This window comes from Stegostoma tigrinum, chromosome 3 (assembly GCF_030684315.1).
Source record: "Stegostoma tigrinum isolate sSteTig4 chromosome 3, sSteTig4.hap1, whole genome shotgun sequence".
Taxonomy (NCBI): Eukaryota; Metazoa; Chordata; class Chondrichthyes; order Orectolobiformes; family Stegostomatidae; genus Stegostoma; species Stegostoma tigrinum.
Window position 1 is genome coordinate 130,546,287 of NC_081356.1, and position 16,163 is coordinate 130,562,449.

The 16,163-nt window shown below is 42.9% G+C and overlaps 1 protein-coding gene across 2 annotated transcripts in view; it reads right to left on the reverse strand.

Moving 5' to 3' along the window:
• Positions 1–16,163, reverse strand: part of fam193a (family with sequence similarity 193 member A) — a 215,148-nt gene that overhangs the window by 87,721 nt on the left and 111,264 nt on the right. For both annotated transcript variants that reach the window (XM_048527926.2, XM_048527927.2), the window contains exon 4: positions 4,369–4,532. In XM_048527926.2, coding sequence (XP_048383883.1) covers positions 4,369–4,532 — 164 coding nt within the window. The remainder of the gene's footprint in view (positions 1–4,368; positions 4,533–16,163) is intronic.

Below are 16,163 nucleotides of genomic sequence, written 5' to 3' on the forward strand. Positions count from 1 at the left end.
GATCTTGTGGTGGGAGAGCATTTTGGTGATAGTGACCATAACTGCCTCACATTCTACATAGCTATGGAGGAGGGGGGGGATTAGGCAAAATGGGAGGATATTTAATTGGTGAAGAGGAAACTGACGCGATTAGACATGAGTTAGGAAGCATAGACTGGGAGCAATTGTTCCATGGTAAGGGCACTATAGACACGTGGAGAATGTTTAAGGAACAGTTGTTGCGAGTGATGAGCAAATATGTCCCTCTGAGACAGGCAAGAAGGGGTAAGATAAAGGAACATTCGATGACGAGAGTGGTGGAGCTTCTTGTGAAAAGGAAGAAGGTAGCTTACATAAGATGGAGGAAGCTAGGGTCAAGTTCAGCTCTAGAGGATTACACGCAGGCAAGGAAGAAGCTCAAAAATGGTCTGATGAGAGCCAGGAGGGGGCACGAGAAAGGCTTGGCAGAAGGAATCAGGGAAAACACAAAGGCATTTTACACTTATGTGAGGAATAAGAGAATGGTCAAAGAAAGAGTAGGGCCGATCAGGGATAGCATAGGGAACTTGTGTGTGGAGCCTGAGGAGGTAGGGGAAGCCCTTAATGAGTTTTTTGCTTCTGTCTTTACAAAAGAAACGAACTTTGTAGTGAATGAAACCTTTGAAGAGCAGGTGTGCATGCTGGAATGGATAGAGACAGAGGAAGCTGATGTGCTGAAAATTTTGTCAAACATTAAGATTGACAAGTCGCCAGGCCCAGAACAGATTTGTCCTCGGCTGCTTTGGGAAGTGAGAAATGCAATTGCTTTGCCACTTGCGAGGATCTTTGCATCCTCGCTCTCCACTGGAGTCGTACCCGAGGACTGGAGAGAGGCAAATGTAATTCCTCTCTTCAAGAAAGGAAATAGGGAAATCCCCGGCAATTACAGACCAGTAAGTCTCATGTCTGTCGTCTGCAAGGTGTTATAAAGGATTCTGAGGGATAGGATTTATGACCATCTGGAAGAGCATGGCTTGATCAAATGCAGTCAACACGGCTTTGTTAGGGGCAGGTCATGCCTCAGAAACCTTACTGAGTTCTTTGAGGATGTGACTAGAAAAGTTGATGAGGGTCGAGCTGTGGATGTGGTGTATATGGACTTCGGTAAGGCATTTGATAAAGGTTCCCCATGGTAGGCTCATTCAGAACGTCAGGAGGAATGGGGTACAGGGGAACTTAGCTGTTTGAATACAGAATTGGCTGGCCAACAGAAGGCAGTGAGTGGTCGTAGAAGGAAAATATTCTGCTTGGAAGTCAGTGGTGAGTGGTGTTCCACAGGGCTGTGTCCTTGGGCCTCTTATTGTTTGTAATTTTTATTAATGACTTGGATGAGGGAATTGAAGGATGGCACAGCAAGTTTGCAGACGACACAAAGGTTGGAGGTGTCGTTGACAGTATAGAGGGCTGTTGTAGGCTGCAGCGGGACATTGACAGGATGCAGAGATGGGCTGAGAGGCGGCAGAGGGAGTTCAACCTGGATAAATGCAAGGCGATGCATTTTGGAAGGTCGAATTTGAAAGCTGAGTACAGGATTAAGGATAGGATTCTTGGCAGTGTGGAGGAACAGAGGGGTCTTGGTGTGCAGATACATAGATCCCTTAAAATGGCCACCCAAGTGGACAGGGTTGTTAAGAAAGCATATGGTGTTTTGGCTTTCATTAACAGGGGGATTGAGTTTAAGAGTCGTGAGATCTTGTTGCAGCTCTATAAAACTTTGGTTAGACCGCACTTGGAATACTGCGTCCAGTTTTGGTCGCCCTATTATAGGAAAGATGTGGATGCTTTGGAGAGGGTTCAGAGGAGGTTTACCAGGATGCTGCCTGGACTGGAGGGCTTTTCTTATGAAGAGAGGTTGACTGAGCTTGGACTTTTTTCACTGGAGAAAAGGAGGAGGAGAGGGGACCTAATTGAGGTATACAAGATAATGAGAGGCATAGATAGAGTTGATAACCAGAGACTATTTGCCAGGGCAGAAATGGCTAGCACGAGGGGTCATAGTTTTAAGCTGGTTGGTGGAAAGTATAGAGGGGATGTCAGAGGCGGGTTCTTTACACAGAGAGTTGAGAGAGCATGGAATGCGTTGCCAGCAGCAGTTGTGGAAGCAAGGCCATTGGGGTCATTTAAGAGACTGCTGGACATGCATATAGTCACAGAAATTTGAGGGTGCATACATGAGGATCAATGGTCGGCACAACATCGTGGGCTGAAGGGCCTGTTCTGTGCTGTACTGTTCTATGTTCTAAATATATTGCTGCTGCAATACATATAATCTATAAGATGCAGTGTATTTGAATAATTTCTACCTCAGACGGCAAAAGCAGCTGTGATGCGAGAATACCATTATTCCCGAGTTGTCCTATCAAACAAAGGAATATTCTGACCTATTTTTGTTCTTACAATCATTGATGGGACTCTGTTCCGAGCGGTCCCTGTTTGACACAACCATGGGATCACCGTAAAGATAGTAGCAATACAGACCTAATGCTGTCTTCTCATACTGCTTGAACAGGGCAATAAATCTGAACTGCAGTACGTAACTGCTTTTGCAGTATGACATGAGCCACTGGCAGTAGTTTGCATCTAAATCTCACTTAATCCATTATCATCAACATATCTTCCCCCATACACCAAGCGTGACCAGTTTGGAGGCATGTCATTGTATAATTAAATCATAAGTAATACAACAAGCAAGGGCAAAAGCCCGAAGTATAATATTTCATTCAGGCAAATTTAAAATTAAACTAGATTTAAATAAAATTATATTAACAAAGAATGATTAGCTCAATTATAATTGAAAATTTTAAGGACTTTCATTATCTTAATACAATTTCATTAAAGAAAAATAAGCTAATTCAACAAAGTGAAGAGGGAGAAATCAAAACGGGAAGAAAATCAATGTAAGCAGAAAAAAATGAAGGATTAGTGAAAACAACAGGTTAAACATGGTAATCAAGTTGCAAACAGAACACTAGAGAGCTACACAAAGATATGCAGCACACTAAGGAAATAATTTATCACTATAATTATGTAAAGATTGAATTCCTCCCGCAGTCAATCTCTGAAGAATAAAAGTAGCAGAGAAACCAAAAATGCATGGCAAGTAGCAAATTACTCAAGGATTGCTTGTGAAAGCTATTTAATCAACTGAAAAATACTGATTTATTCTTCTATTACCACAGTGCACTGATCATCAAAGAGGAATTTTAACTCAACTTGCAGCAGGCATTCAACAAATGAGAGATTTGGAGAGACAAGGGGAGATCTAATAGAAACTTACAAGATAATGTATGGTTTAGAAGGGGTGGACGCTAGGAAGTTGTTTCCGTTAGGCAGGGAGACTAGGAACCGTGGGCACAGCCTTAAAATTAGAGGGGGTAAATTTAAAACTGAAATGAGACAACATTTCTTCAGCCAGAGTGTGGTGGGCTTGTGGAATTTATTGCCCCAGAGTGCAGTGGAGGCCGGGACCTTAGATGCCTTCAAGGCAGAGATCGACAAATTCTTGATCTCAAAAGGAATCAAGGGCTACGGGGAGAATGCAGGGAACTGGTGCTGAAATGCCCATCAGCCATGATTTAAATGTTGGAGTGGACTTAATGGGACGAATGGCCTTTGTTCCACTCCTATGTCTTATGGTCTAAATGAGAAGACTAATAAATTATCTGGAAGATAAGGTGGTAGGTAGAGTATGACAAGAGCGTGAAGGAAACATGCACATTTCAGAATATAATCACAAATCAGAAACTGCTTATTCCTGGGGCTGTACAGATAGGAAGGACTTGTAGTATTTAATTATTAAAGGCTGCAAAGATGGGACTTCACAAGGATGCAGTGTAACATTTGATTTGGAGAGAAATACTTTGTGACGATTTCAGGCTAAGCTGCTAACGTAGAAGACAAAAAAAAAGTAACTGGTTTCCTCAAGCATGGTGGCATCCACCAATTAAAGCAGAAAACGATGGAAATGTTCAGATTAGGCAACATCTGTAGATACAGAAGCAGAAACAAGTCTGATTAATTGCTTTTCTGTACAATTTCTAGCCCACTTCCAGGATTTTCTATTTTGTTTTATATTTCCAGCGCCTGCACATTTCTGCTTTGACCTTTCTTTAGAAGTGCTTCACCAGTCTGAGGAACTTCTGAAATATTTCTTCCTGTCACTATAGTTTCCTAATTTCTTTGCATTCTGAAGTTTGCTTGTAAGGAGACCATTTCTTGCAAACTGCTGTCTTTCAGTAGTTTGCTCAAATGGCTAGACTTCACTCGGTAAGAATTACAGGAGCAAGAGCAGGTTTCTTGATAGGTGTGGGAGTGGGGTAGTGTATGTTTAGAATTCTAAGAAACTCTTACCTGCGTTCATTGCATGCCTCACAGTTGCAAGCTATTTCTGAAGCTGCGGTCGTATTGACATCCGTACCAGGTACAGACTGTGTTCCGACTGCCAGTCTTCCACCTATTGAGTCCTGGGGTGCTCCATTATTAGCCATTGGCATATGCAGTAAGAAGTCCTGGTTCTTTAGATTTGTTGCACAGAAAAGCAGAAAAACATTGATTCAGTGACATTAAATAATTTTAGAAAACACCAAACAAATGCAGCAATGCACAAAGATCACTGAACGTGGCTTTGTATTCCAAATAGTTTTGAACTTCAAAGATTAAATCACAACCTTGGCCAAAAACCCTGTGTGGGATTTAAAGGGAGTCACGTTGTTGCAGGCCCTACGCTTTGGCTATGAGAATGATATCAAAGCTGCCAGCACTTCTGTTGGCGGGCATGCCTGTGGAGGGGGTGGCGGTGTCAATAAAGTCCACATGGTGCATTTCATGGAGCAGCAGATGACTTAGTCAGTGCTCCTTCTTTAACTACCAAACTCAAGTTAAATTGGTTGCTGGCTTTTGCTGGAAATACTGCATTCTTACTTAGGAACTAGTTAATAGCCAAGTTAATAATGAACCAATGGGCTATACAACTAAATATTAGAGCAGAAAATTTTTTAATGCGACTAACAGTCAACAAGTGCCCCACCACACACCCGTCCCCAGCATAGGATCTCAAAGCTCTGAAACCTCAGAATGCAAGCCAAGTATACGTGCTGATTTTCCAAAATTCATTTTATTCTAGCTTGGCCCCCATAACTTGGAAAATAGGAAATGTGGCCCCATGATGCAAAAATGGTGACAGAAAAACAAAGGTAATTTGACCAGTTAGCTTGAAATCAGCAGCACATAAAATGTTCGAATCTATTATGGATGTAGCAACAGGGCTTTGTTGTGCTGACAAGTCATAATATGATTAAGGTTGAGACAAGATAATTTTTCCAACAACACACCTTTGACAAATCTGAAACCCACTAAACAGCAAAGGAAAAAATCAGCTACCACTCAAAAGGTTACCACACAATATTGAGGCTCAGTGCATTGAGGTTAATCTATCAACTTGGATCGAAAATCATTGGACATAAAAATATATTTGGAATAAAAGGTGCATTTTAAGATTGGTAAGTTATAAAGAGAAGTGCTTGGGCTTCAGCTAATTACCATCTGTATGGATGACTTGGGCAATGGAGCAAATGTAATTTATCAAATGTACTGATGATACAAATATCAGTGAGAAAGCCAGAGGAAGAAGCAAAGACACTGCAGAGGGATATAGTCAGGTTAACTCAATGTGAGCACAGAGTGGGGAAATGGAGCATCTGTGAGGAAGTGTATAATTATCCACACTGCTTGAGTTTATGAAGATGAGAAGCCACTAAACATCAGTAGGCAAAGGGATTTTGGTTTTCTTGTATAGAATGGTGAAGTTAACCTAAGCTGAAACAAAGCAATTAGAAATGAAAATAATACTTCAGCCTTTACTGGAAGATGGTTAGCATGTACAGCTAATTAAAGTGTGCTGAAATTATCCAAGTATGGTTGAGAGAACACACTTGGATTGCTTTGTACAGTCTGATCTGATCTCAATCAACATGGACAACAAAATCAGATATTGCTGGAAAAATCCAGGTCTGGCAGCATCTTTGGAGAGAAAGGAGAGTTAACGTTTCAGGTCCAGTGGCTCTTTTTTGAACTAACCCTTTTTCAGTCAACATTAAAAGTCAACATTTTGGGTTTGAATCCTGGCATGACAGAGTGTAATTCTAATTCACTGAAATAAATCTGGGATTAAGAGTCTAATGATGACCATGAAACCATTGCCAATTGTCAGAAAAACCCATCTGGTTGACTAAAGTCCCTTAGGGAAGAAAACTGCTACCCTTTCCTGGATAACAAACTATGTAGCTGGACGAACACAGCAGGCCAAGCAGCATCTCAGGGGCACAAAAGCTGATGTTTTGGGCCTAGACCCTTCATCAGAGAGTTGTCTGATGAAGGGTCTAGGCCCGAAACGTCAGCTTTTGTGCTCCTGAGATACCGCTTGGCCTGCTGTGTTCATCCAGCTTCACACTTTGTTATCTTGGATTCTCCAGCATCTGCAGTTCCCATTATCTCTGCTATCCTTTCCTGGTCTGGCCTACACCTGATTCTAGACTGACAATAATGTTGACTCTCAACTGCTCTCTGGGCAATCAGGGATGGACAATCAATGCTGATTTAGCCAGCAACACCTTCATCCTGCTAATGAATTAAAATATGAGTCCAGCATGACTCTTTTTCAGAGATAAAGTGTCATACTAGACTCAAACGTTCACTGTTTCTCTACACAGATGCTGCCATACTGGCTGAGTTTCTCTAACATTTGTCTCTTTCAGACTTCCAGCATCCATACTGTTTTGCTTATAATTCCTAGAGTTTACAGGGGTGAAGGGTAGTCCTGTTGCAGAAAAGAAATCCTAAAAAGGATGAGAAAGTTGCAACAACTGGACAGATGTAGCTGAACTGCAGGTCATACTCTATGGTTAAAGAGTCAGCTAATTAAGACAGAGTGGGAGTGTTGCAATTGCGAGATTATCCCAGAAAGTTGCAAATGGTCAATTGTTGAGATACTCAAGACAGGGATCAACCACCTTTATTGGGCACAAAATTAGGCAAGAAATCAGGCAGGGAAATGAATTTGAACATTGCTCAGTTGCGATCTTATTGAATGGAAGATAAATCGCAAAGGCACAAACAGCCTACTCCTGCTCATATTTCTTTAGCTGTTCAAAGTTTGAGCATAGGCAAAAATAGGTTTCTCTGAAACAAGCCAGGGTTCACAGCAGAGTGGCCCAAACCTGAAGGATCCCAGAAACAAACTAAGACAGGAATTCTCTTGACAAAGTGGAAAAACGAGGCCAACGTGAAGCAAAAGTGAACTTGAGATAGGTACAGAATAGATACGCAGACAGAGGTGAAAAACTGTCATCGTGCAAGTTATCATGAACATGCAAGACCATTTGATTCTGTTCTCACATAAACAGAACCTGATCAAACCTTTAAAAACTAAGCAAGCATTGGGTCTGCGTGATCTAATGGCAGAAACTATTTCACCAATATCAGAAACAGACTATATTTAAACAGAGTTCAAGCAATTGTCAAATAAATGCAAAATTTCTAGTGAATACACTGTCACTTACACATCTGATCTCAAAAATACAGAATTTATTGCAAAATGTTCAACATTGTGCCATGAACCATCAAGAGAGAATGCTGTGCTACCAAAAGATTTATGCACCCTCGTTTGCTTGGCTATTATTAGGACTCATAGAAGAAAAGTTAGCATAGTGCGAGGAATATCAAAGCTGTTTTTATGGAAACCCTAAGCACTGTTTTACTGAATTTTCCTTGCTCGACTAAATTCTTTGCTACTACATGTCTAGAGCACACAAGATGCCAAACCCAAAATTATTCGCAATCTGCTTTCACGAATAACAAAGTGTACCATGTGAAAACAGATGGGAATGAATCTCAATAGATCATCTGCACATCTGTGACAGCAACCCACTGAACATCATGAAAGAAGATTACAAACCAAACACACAATTTTTGCATTGATTACATCAGTATTTCTTCAGTTATCAGAGTAGCTTGCATCTGAAAGGTATGTTTGCAAGCAAAAGTAAAAGAAACTGCAATTCAAGAGCACCTTGAAAGACCGTTAGCTACAATGTGTTTTCTACAGCCGATAAGGCACTGTTTGACAAGTGCAATCATGTTAACAATTACAATTAAGGCTGTATGTTTAACTTTAGTAAAATTGCATTTAATGAACTGTGGACAGTTGTATTGACTGCTATTCTTAATTTTAATTCTTAAATTTAATTTCTTAATTCTTAATTTAATTTAGAAAAAACTAGGAATATCTGGAAATCACATGTCTCTAATAATGACTGATCTTTATTGCTTGAACTCACTTTAGGGAAAATAACTTTTTGCTACTGGAGGAGTGTTAGCTCTGCTTAAAGATTATGTCTCTCGAGCTTTTCCTTACACTGCATAGACCTCTGATCCACAAGCCAATGCACCTGCAAGCCAATGAACATGCACAGACCCTGGGAGGGTGAGTTGCCTTGGAGGTCAGCAGGGATATGATTTCAGGAACATTTGGATTCCTAGTTAGGGACAATCCCATTGGAAAAAGTCTTCAGCTCAGCTGTGCCATTGCTACTGCTGATCCAGTATGGGATCCGAAGTGCTTGTACAAAGTATGACTGACTGCAGTTATAATCAGTCAGAATATCAGACAGGGAAATGGAATTGGGAATTATCATTTCATTGAATAGCGGTAGCAGATTATTTGGGCTGAATGGCCTATTTCTGCTCCTACATTTATGGTCGAGTACATGTGTCTTGGGTTACTTAGAAGGCAGTCATACGTATGTTCAGACTGCAATCAGTGCTAATGAACTCGGAGCCTGTGGAATACATTTTACTTAATAAAGAGAATAGACAAAGACAATGCATTTGGAGTGACATGAATTACTGATTAGATGCTTAAGCTTTTGTTGTAGTTCCTTTGCTAATTTGTGTAATGAGATTCCTGGTACAGCAACCACTGGTTCGAAGAATGTGTCAGGCTTGCATATCTTAGGCAGTCCGTAGAATCTTGGAGTGTTGTTGCCTTCTGGTTTCACCCTCTGTAATTCTGTTTTTGTCACCTATCCTGTTCTGAGTAGTTTCTGGAATATATTGGTTATTCTGTCTGTTAGCTGTGGTGTGGGGACCCACTCTCTCTGTTGGTAGATTTATGAATAGCAAGTAGTTCTTCCGAATATGTTGCACGTTGTCCGCTTTGTTCAACACCAGTCATTCTGCCTTCAATCAGTGGGAACAATGATGATAAAGAACAAAGAAAATGACAGGACAAGAAGCCGCCCTTCAGCCCTCCAAGTCTGCACCGACATGCTGCCGGTCACAAATAAAACTCCTTATCCTTCGAGGGACTGTATCTCCCTAGTTCCATCCGATACATGTATTTGTCAAGATGCCCTTTAAAAGTCACTACAGTATCTGCTCCCACTACCTCCCCCAGCAGCAAGATCCAGGCACCCACCACCCTCTGTATGAAAGACTTGCCTCGCATATCACCTTTAAACCTTGCCACTTAAACCCAGGGACCCTGGTAACTGACATTTTCCACCCTGCGACAAAGCTTCTGACTGTCCACTCTGTCCATGCCCTTTGTAATATTGTAAGCCTCTATCAGGTCACCCCTCAACCTCCATCATTGTAGTGAGAACAACCCAAGTTTCTCCAACCTCTCCTCACCGCTAATGGCCTCCATACCAGGCAACATCTGGGTAAATCATTTCTGTACCCTGTCCAAAGCTACCACATCCTTCTGGTAGTGTGGTGACCAGAAGCCTAAGGTTCTATAAAACTGCAATATTACCTGCCAATTTTTGAACTCAATGCCCCATCCGATGATGGCAAGCATGCCATATATGCCTTGTTGACTACCTTCTCCACCTGTGTTGCCACTTTCAGTGACCTGTGTACCTGTGCACCCAGATCCCTCTGCTTATCAGTACTTTTAAGGGTTCTGTCACTTACTATATATTTTCCATTTGGATCAGACTTTCCAAAATGCATGACCTCACATTTTCCCCAGATTAAACCCCATCCGATATATCTCTGCCCAAGTCACCAACCGATCGATATCCTGCTGTATCCTCCAATGGTCCTCATCTCTATCAGCAATTCAACCAACCTTTGTGTTACTGGCAAACTTACTAAATCAGACCAGCTACATTCTCCTCCAAATCATTTATATATATTACAAATAGCAAAGGTCCCAACACTGATCCCTGAAGAATGCCACCAGTCTCAGCTCCCCCATTCAGAAACGCACCCTTCCACTGCTACCCTCAGTCTTCTATGACCGAGCCAGTTTTTTATCCATTTTGCAAACTCACCTCTGATGCCATGCGACTTCACCTTCTGTATCAGTTTGCCATGAGGGACTTTGTCAAAGGCCTTACTGAAGTCCATGTAGATAACATCCATTGCCTTACCCTCAATCACCTTCATCACTTCCGCAAAAAATTCAACCAAGTTAGTGAGACATGACCTCCCCTTCATAAAACCATGTTGCCTCTTGCTAACACGCCCACTAATTTCCAAGTGCAACTAAGTCCTGTCTCAAAGAATCCTCTCCAATAAATTTCCCTATCGCTGACATAAGGCTCACCAGCCTGTAATCAGCTGGATTATCTTTGCCACACTTCTTAAACAAAAGGAACAACACTGGCTCTTCTCCAAGAATGTTTTTGTCCTTTTTGAGGTTCTTCAGAGCATCTCTTTCCTCAATGAGTGTGTTGGTTTGTGTTCTTCGTCAGTAGGGGTACAATGGTCTGTCTGATAGTTTATGTCCCCTTGTTTAATCTGTTGTTTGACTGTGGATTCTAGTGCTGCCAGTGAGTCTGCTTTTTCAGTGTCTCTGTGGTTGTAATTCAGTCCTTTGACTAGTAATGTTGTTTCCTCTTTCTGGGAGCTGTCTGTTGAGAGGTTTCTTAGCCATTTGCCAGTCATGTTGTTTCCACTGTCGTTGGTCAATTTGGTCAATTTTTCTGTATGACTTTTGTTGTGTGTGGTCCTGTTGTTATTGTGATGGCCTATTTGATTCTCATTGTCCACTCCAGATTGGTTGCTTTTGAAATTAACAACTCTAAGCACAATTTCTTGTTTGTACTTGTAGACTCTTATGGGCATTTGTGATCATGACTTGTATCATCCTGCAGCCATTCTATCTAGCTGTTTCTCTGGCTTATGGGTTATTAACTGGTGGCCTGTACTTTGAGCATGGTGGCAGGAGCTGTGTACCAGAAGCAAAAACCGGACTGTATAAATTCGAACTGGCACAAGACAACAGCGCTTCACAAAAAGCTCCATGGCACTGAGGATGTTGCCTTGTTAAGAGCCAAAACATCTATCAAACAGGATGCAGAGATGGGCTGAGAGGTGGCAGATGGAGTTCAACCTGGATAAATGCGAGGTGATGCATTTTGGAAGGTCGAATTTGAAAGCTGAGTACAGGATTAAGGATAGGATTCTTGGCAGCGTGGAGGAACAGAGGGATCTTGGTGTGCAGATACATAGATCCCTTAAAATGGCCACCCAAGTGGACAGGGTTGTTAAGAAAGCATATGGTGTTTTGGCTTTCATTAACAGGGGGATTGAGTTTAAGAGTCGTGAGATCTTGTTGCAGCTCTATAAAACTTTGGTTAGACCGCACTTGGAATACTGCGTCCAGTTCTGGGCGCCCTATTATAGGAAAGATGTGGATGCTTTGGAGAGGGTTCAGAGGTGGTTTACCAGGATGCTGCCTGGACTGGAGGGCTTATCTTATGAAGAGAGTTTGACTGAGCTCGGTCTCTTTTCATTGGAGAAAAGGAGGAGGAGAGGGGACCTAATTGAGGTATACAAGATAATGAGAGGCATAGATAGAGTTGATAGCCAGAGACTATTTCCCAGGGCAGAAATGGCTAGCACGAGGGGTCATAGTTTTAAGCTGGTTGGTGGAAAGTATAGAGGGGATGTCAGAGGCAGGTTCTTTACGCAGAGAGTTGTGAGAGCATGGAACGCGTTGCCAGCAGCAGTTGTGGAAGCAAGGTCATTGGGGTCATTTAAGAGACTGCTGGACATGTATATGGTCACAGAAATTTGAGGGTGCATACATGAGGATCAATGGTCGGCACAACATTGTGGGCTGAAGGGCCTGTTCTGTGCTGTACTGTTCTATGTTCTAAACCACCCAGCTCGGCCAAAACACCAACATCTACAACTCGCAACCAAGCTACAAATCTTCACTCAAACCCTAAACTGGAGTTTCCTTTTCCATGCTGTTTCTTCTATACATAGAACATTACAGCACAGTACAGGCCCTTCGGCCCTCGATGTTGTGCCGACCTGTCATACCGATCTCAAGCCCATCTAATCTACACTATTCCATGTACGTCCATATGCTTATCCAATGACGACTTAAATGTACCTAAAGTTGGCGAATCTACTACCGTTGCAGGCAAAGCGTTCCATTCCCTTACTACTCTCTGAGTAAAGAAACTACCTCTGACATCTGTCCTATATCTTTCACCCCTCAATTTAAAGCTATGCCCCCTCGTGCTTGCCATCACCATCCTAGGAAAAAGGCTCTCCCTATCCACCCTATCTAACCCTCTGATTATTTTATATGCTTCAATTAAGTCACCTATCAACCTTCTTCTCTCTAATGATAACAGCCTCAAGTCCCTCAGCCTTTCCTCGTAAGACCTTCCCTCCATACCAGGCAACATCCTAGTAAATCTCCTCTGCACCCTTTCTAAAGCTTCCACATCCTTCTTATAATGCAGTGACCAGAACTGTACGCAATACTCCAAGTGCGGCCGCACCAGAGTTTTGTACAGCTTCACCATAACCTCTTGGTTCCGGAACTCGATCCCTCTATTAATAAAAGCTAAAACACTGTATGCCTTAACAGCCCAGTCAACCTGGGTGGCAACTTTCAAGGATCTGTGTACATGGACATCGAGATCTCTCTGCTCACCTACACTAAGAATCTTACCATTAGCCCAGTATTTTGCCTTCCGGTTACTCCTACCAAAGTGCATCACCTCACACTTGTCTGCATTAAACTCCATTTGCCACGTCTCAGCCCAGCACTGCAGTTTATCTATGTCTCTCTGCAACCTACAGCATCCTTCGTCACGATCCACAACTCCACCGACCTTAGTGTCGTCTGCAAATTTACTAACCCATCCTTCTACGCCCTCATCCAGGTCATTTATAAAAATGACAAACAACAGTGGACCCAACACCGACCCTTGCGGTACACCACTAGTCACTAGTCTCCAGGATGAACATTTCCCATCAACTACCACCCTCTGTCTTCTTTCAGCAAGCCAATTCCCAATCCAAACTGCTATATCTCCCACAATTCCATTCCTCCACATTTTGTACATAAACAATTTTATACATAAACAATTTATTGGACCCACCAAAACTAGAGTATACTAGAATGTGTAGAGATTATTTACAAACATTTCGTATGTAACCTAGATATCTCTAACAGGAAGGTAAATGGAATAAGCTGTGAATGTAGCTGCGCAAACGCTTAATGAAAGCGAAGAAATAAAAAAATTGGATCTACGGCCAAGTCAAGATCAGTCAGGGAAACTAATAAGTAACAAATTCCATTGTAGCAGCTTCACCCACTGGTTAGTAGTTAATCATTCATAACTAGATATGGCAGGCTGGCAGAATTTCACTTAGGATTGTTTCACTATCTATTGCATGCTACTTCTGCTGTTTGAAATGCAGGTAGTCTTCTGCTGCAGCTTCATCAGGTTGATCAGATGTTCTTGGCGCAGCACTCAACATGCTGTCTTGCCCTCTTCATGCAACCTGGGTTGATCTATTGCCTTCACAGTCATGGTGAAACACAGCTATGAAGAAACTGGTCTTTTCCCACGTGGCCACCACAGACTAGCAGGGTACCACAAGGATCAGTGCTTGGACCCCAGCTGTACACAATACCATAAATCCTCTGTATTCGCGAGATCTCGATTCGCAAACGTGCTTATCCATTTTAAAAACTAAGTGACAACAAAATTCAACATTTGCAGGCAACTTATACATACAATTTTCAATCCTGTATTTTTAACAAACTCCTGACTCTCAAATTTCATCATTTGCAGGGGCGCTTGGGAACAATATCCTTATGTACATGGACAAACAACTAGTGACGAAGGATTAGTGACTCAGTTTAGGGAGCCTTAGCTTGCAGATGACACAAAGTTAGATGGGGGGGGTGAACTGTAAGGAGGATGCAGAGACAGAATATAGAATTTCACATTCTTAGAATTAGAGAATCAGAGCCATGCAGTACAGAGCAGGGTTTTCAGTCCATCAAGTCAACACTGACAAAATACTACGCTAAATCTACACTTGTCCCACCGCTTTGAATGTTCCGACATTGAGCGCTCAAAGGTGTTTTTAAACTTCATGAAGGTTCCTGCCTCAACTGCCGTTTCAGGCAGTGCACTCTCAATTTCTACCACCCCTAGGTGGTATAATCGCTCCTCAAATAAATTTCCAATCATCCTATCTTTGAACCTAAAAGTATGCTCCGTCCCCCTCAGACTGCTGTGCTCCACAGTACACAATCTGAGGCCATGGAATCCGGGGTGGAGGGGAAGAGCAGAGCGCGCGAGAGAGAGAGAGCGCGCGAGAGAGAGAGCGCGAGAGAAGAGAAGAGAGAGAGAAAAAGAGAGAGAGAGAAGAAAGAGAGAGAGAGAAGAAAGAGAGAGAGAGACAGGCAGAGATGGGGGGGGGACAGAGACAGCGGGGGGGGGGGGGGGGACAGAGGCAGCCGGGGGGGGGGGGGGGGGGGGACAGAGGCAGCCGGGGGGGGGGGGGGGTAGAAGAACAGAGACAGCCAGGGTGGGGGGGGGGGGGGGGAAACGGTCAGAGATGGGGGTGGAGACAGACAGACAGAGCGGGGGGGGGCAGACAGACACAGCAGCAGGGGGGGGGGGTGACAGACAGACACGGCAGGGGGGGAGACAGACAGACACGGCGGGGGGGGGAGACAGACAGACACGGCGGGGGGGGGAGACAGACAGACACGGCGGGGGGGGGGAGACAGACAGACACGGCGGGGGGGGTGGGCGAGGAGAACACAGACAGCGGTGGGGGGAGAACAGAGACAGGCAGACACAGCGGGGGGGCAGAACAGACAGAGTGAGGGGGGAGAACAGAGACTGACAGACAGCGGGGGGGGGGGGGGGGGCAAGAGAGAGAGAGAGGGAGGGACACACAAAACATTGGGTTCTTCACATGAAAATTTCATTTAATGCTGTTCTGCCTTCTCCCTATAATCCTACATATTTTACCTTTTCAAATAACTTGCTTACTTTGGAATGCCTCAATTGAACCTGATTCCACCACATACTTCGGCAGTGCATTCCAGATACTACCCACTCGCTTCAAGCAAAAGCCTTGTCTCAGATCATCTTTGCTTCTTTTGCCAATTTCACTCTGTGCCATTATTTTCTTGATGTATCTTTGCTATCGCTTCAACAGGGCTCGAACTCATGCAATGGAAGCACTGCCTACATTACAAAAGTCTTCATTAGACCCCATCTGAAGTACTGCTTCAATCTCAGATAATACACCTCATGGAAGTGGCCTCAGAGGAATATAGCATTAATTCACCCAAATGATGAAAAGGCTTTCAGTTACTGTCCAAGAAGCTATTTTGTGTTCCTTATGCTTCAAATAGTTGAAGGTTAATCAAATTAAGGTGTTTAAAATAGAAACGGCAAAACTACTTCCTCAGCTAACAGAATCTAGAACAAGATGGAACATCTCAAATCAGAGATACACCTTTTATGGAGTGAAATCAATAAGCAACTTGTCACAATAAAAAGGCTAATGGGAATTTGGAAACCCCTCCTCAAAAATTTAGGGATATTGACACAATTCAAACTTACAAGAAAGACACTGACCAGTTGATTGTTGTTAACCAAGCACTTCATGAAATATACAAAATGGGTGTGTACTTTTGTTCCACATGCCAAACTGTATTGGTCACTAGATGCTTGAGGTGGTTAAATGGCCTGCTCATGTTTCCACATACCTGTTCAACAGATTCAAATTTTTTAGGGTTTATAAAGTCTTCATCTTTAACAGGTGGCATTTGTTTCAGCAGTGACTCCAACAACATCCTT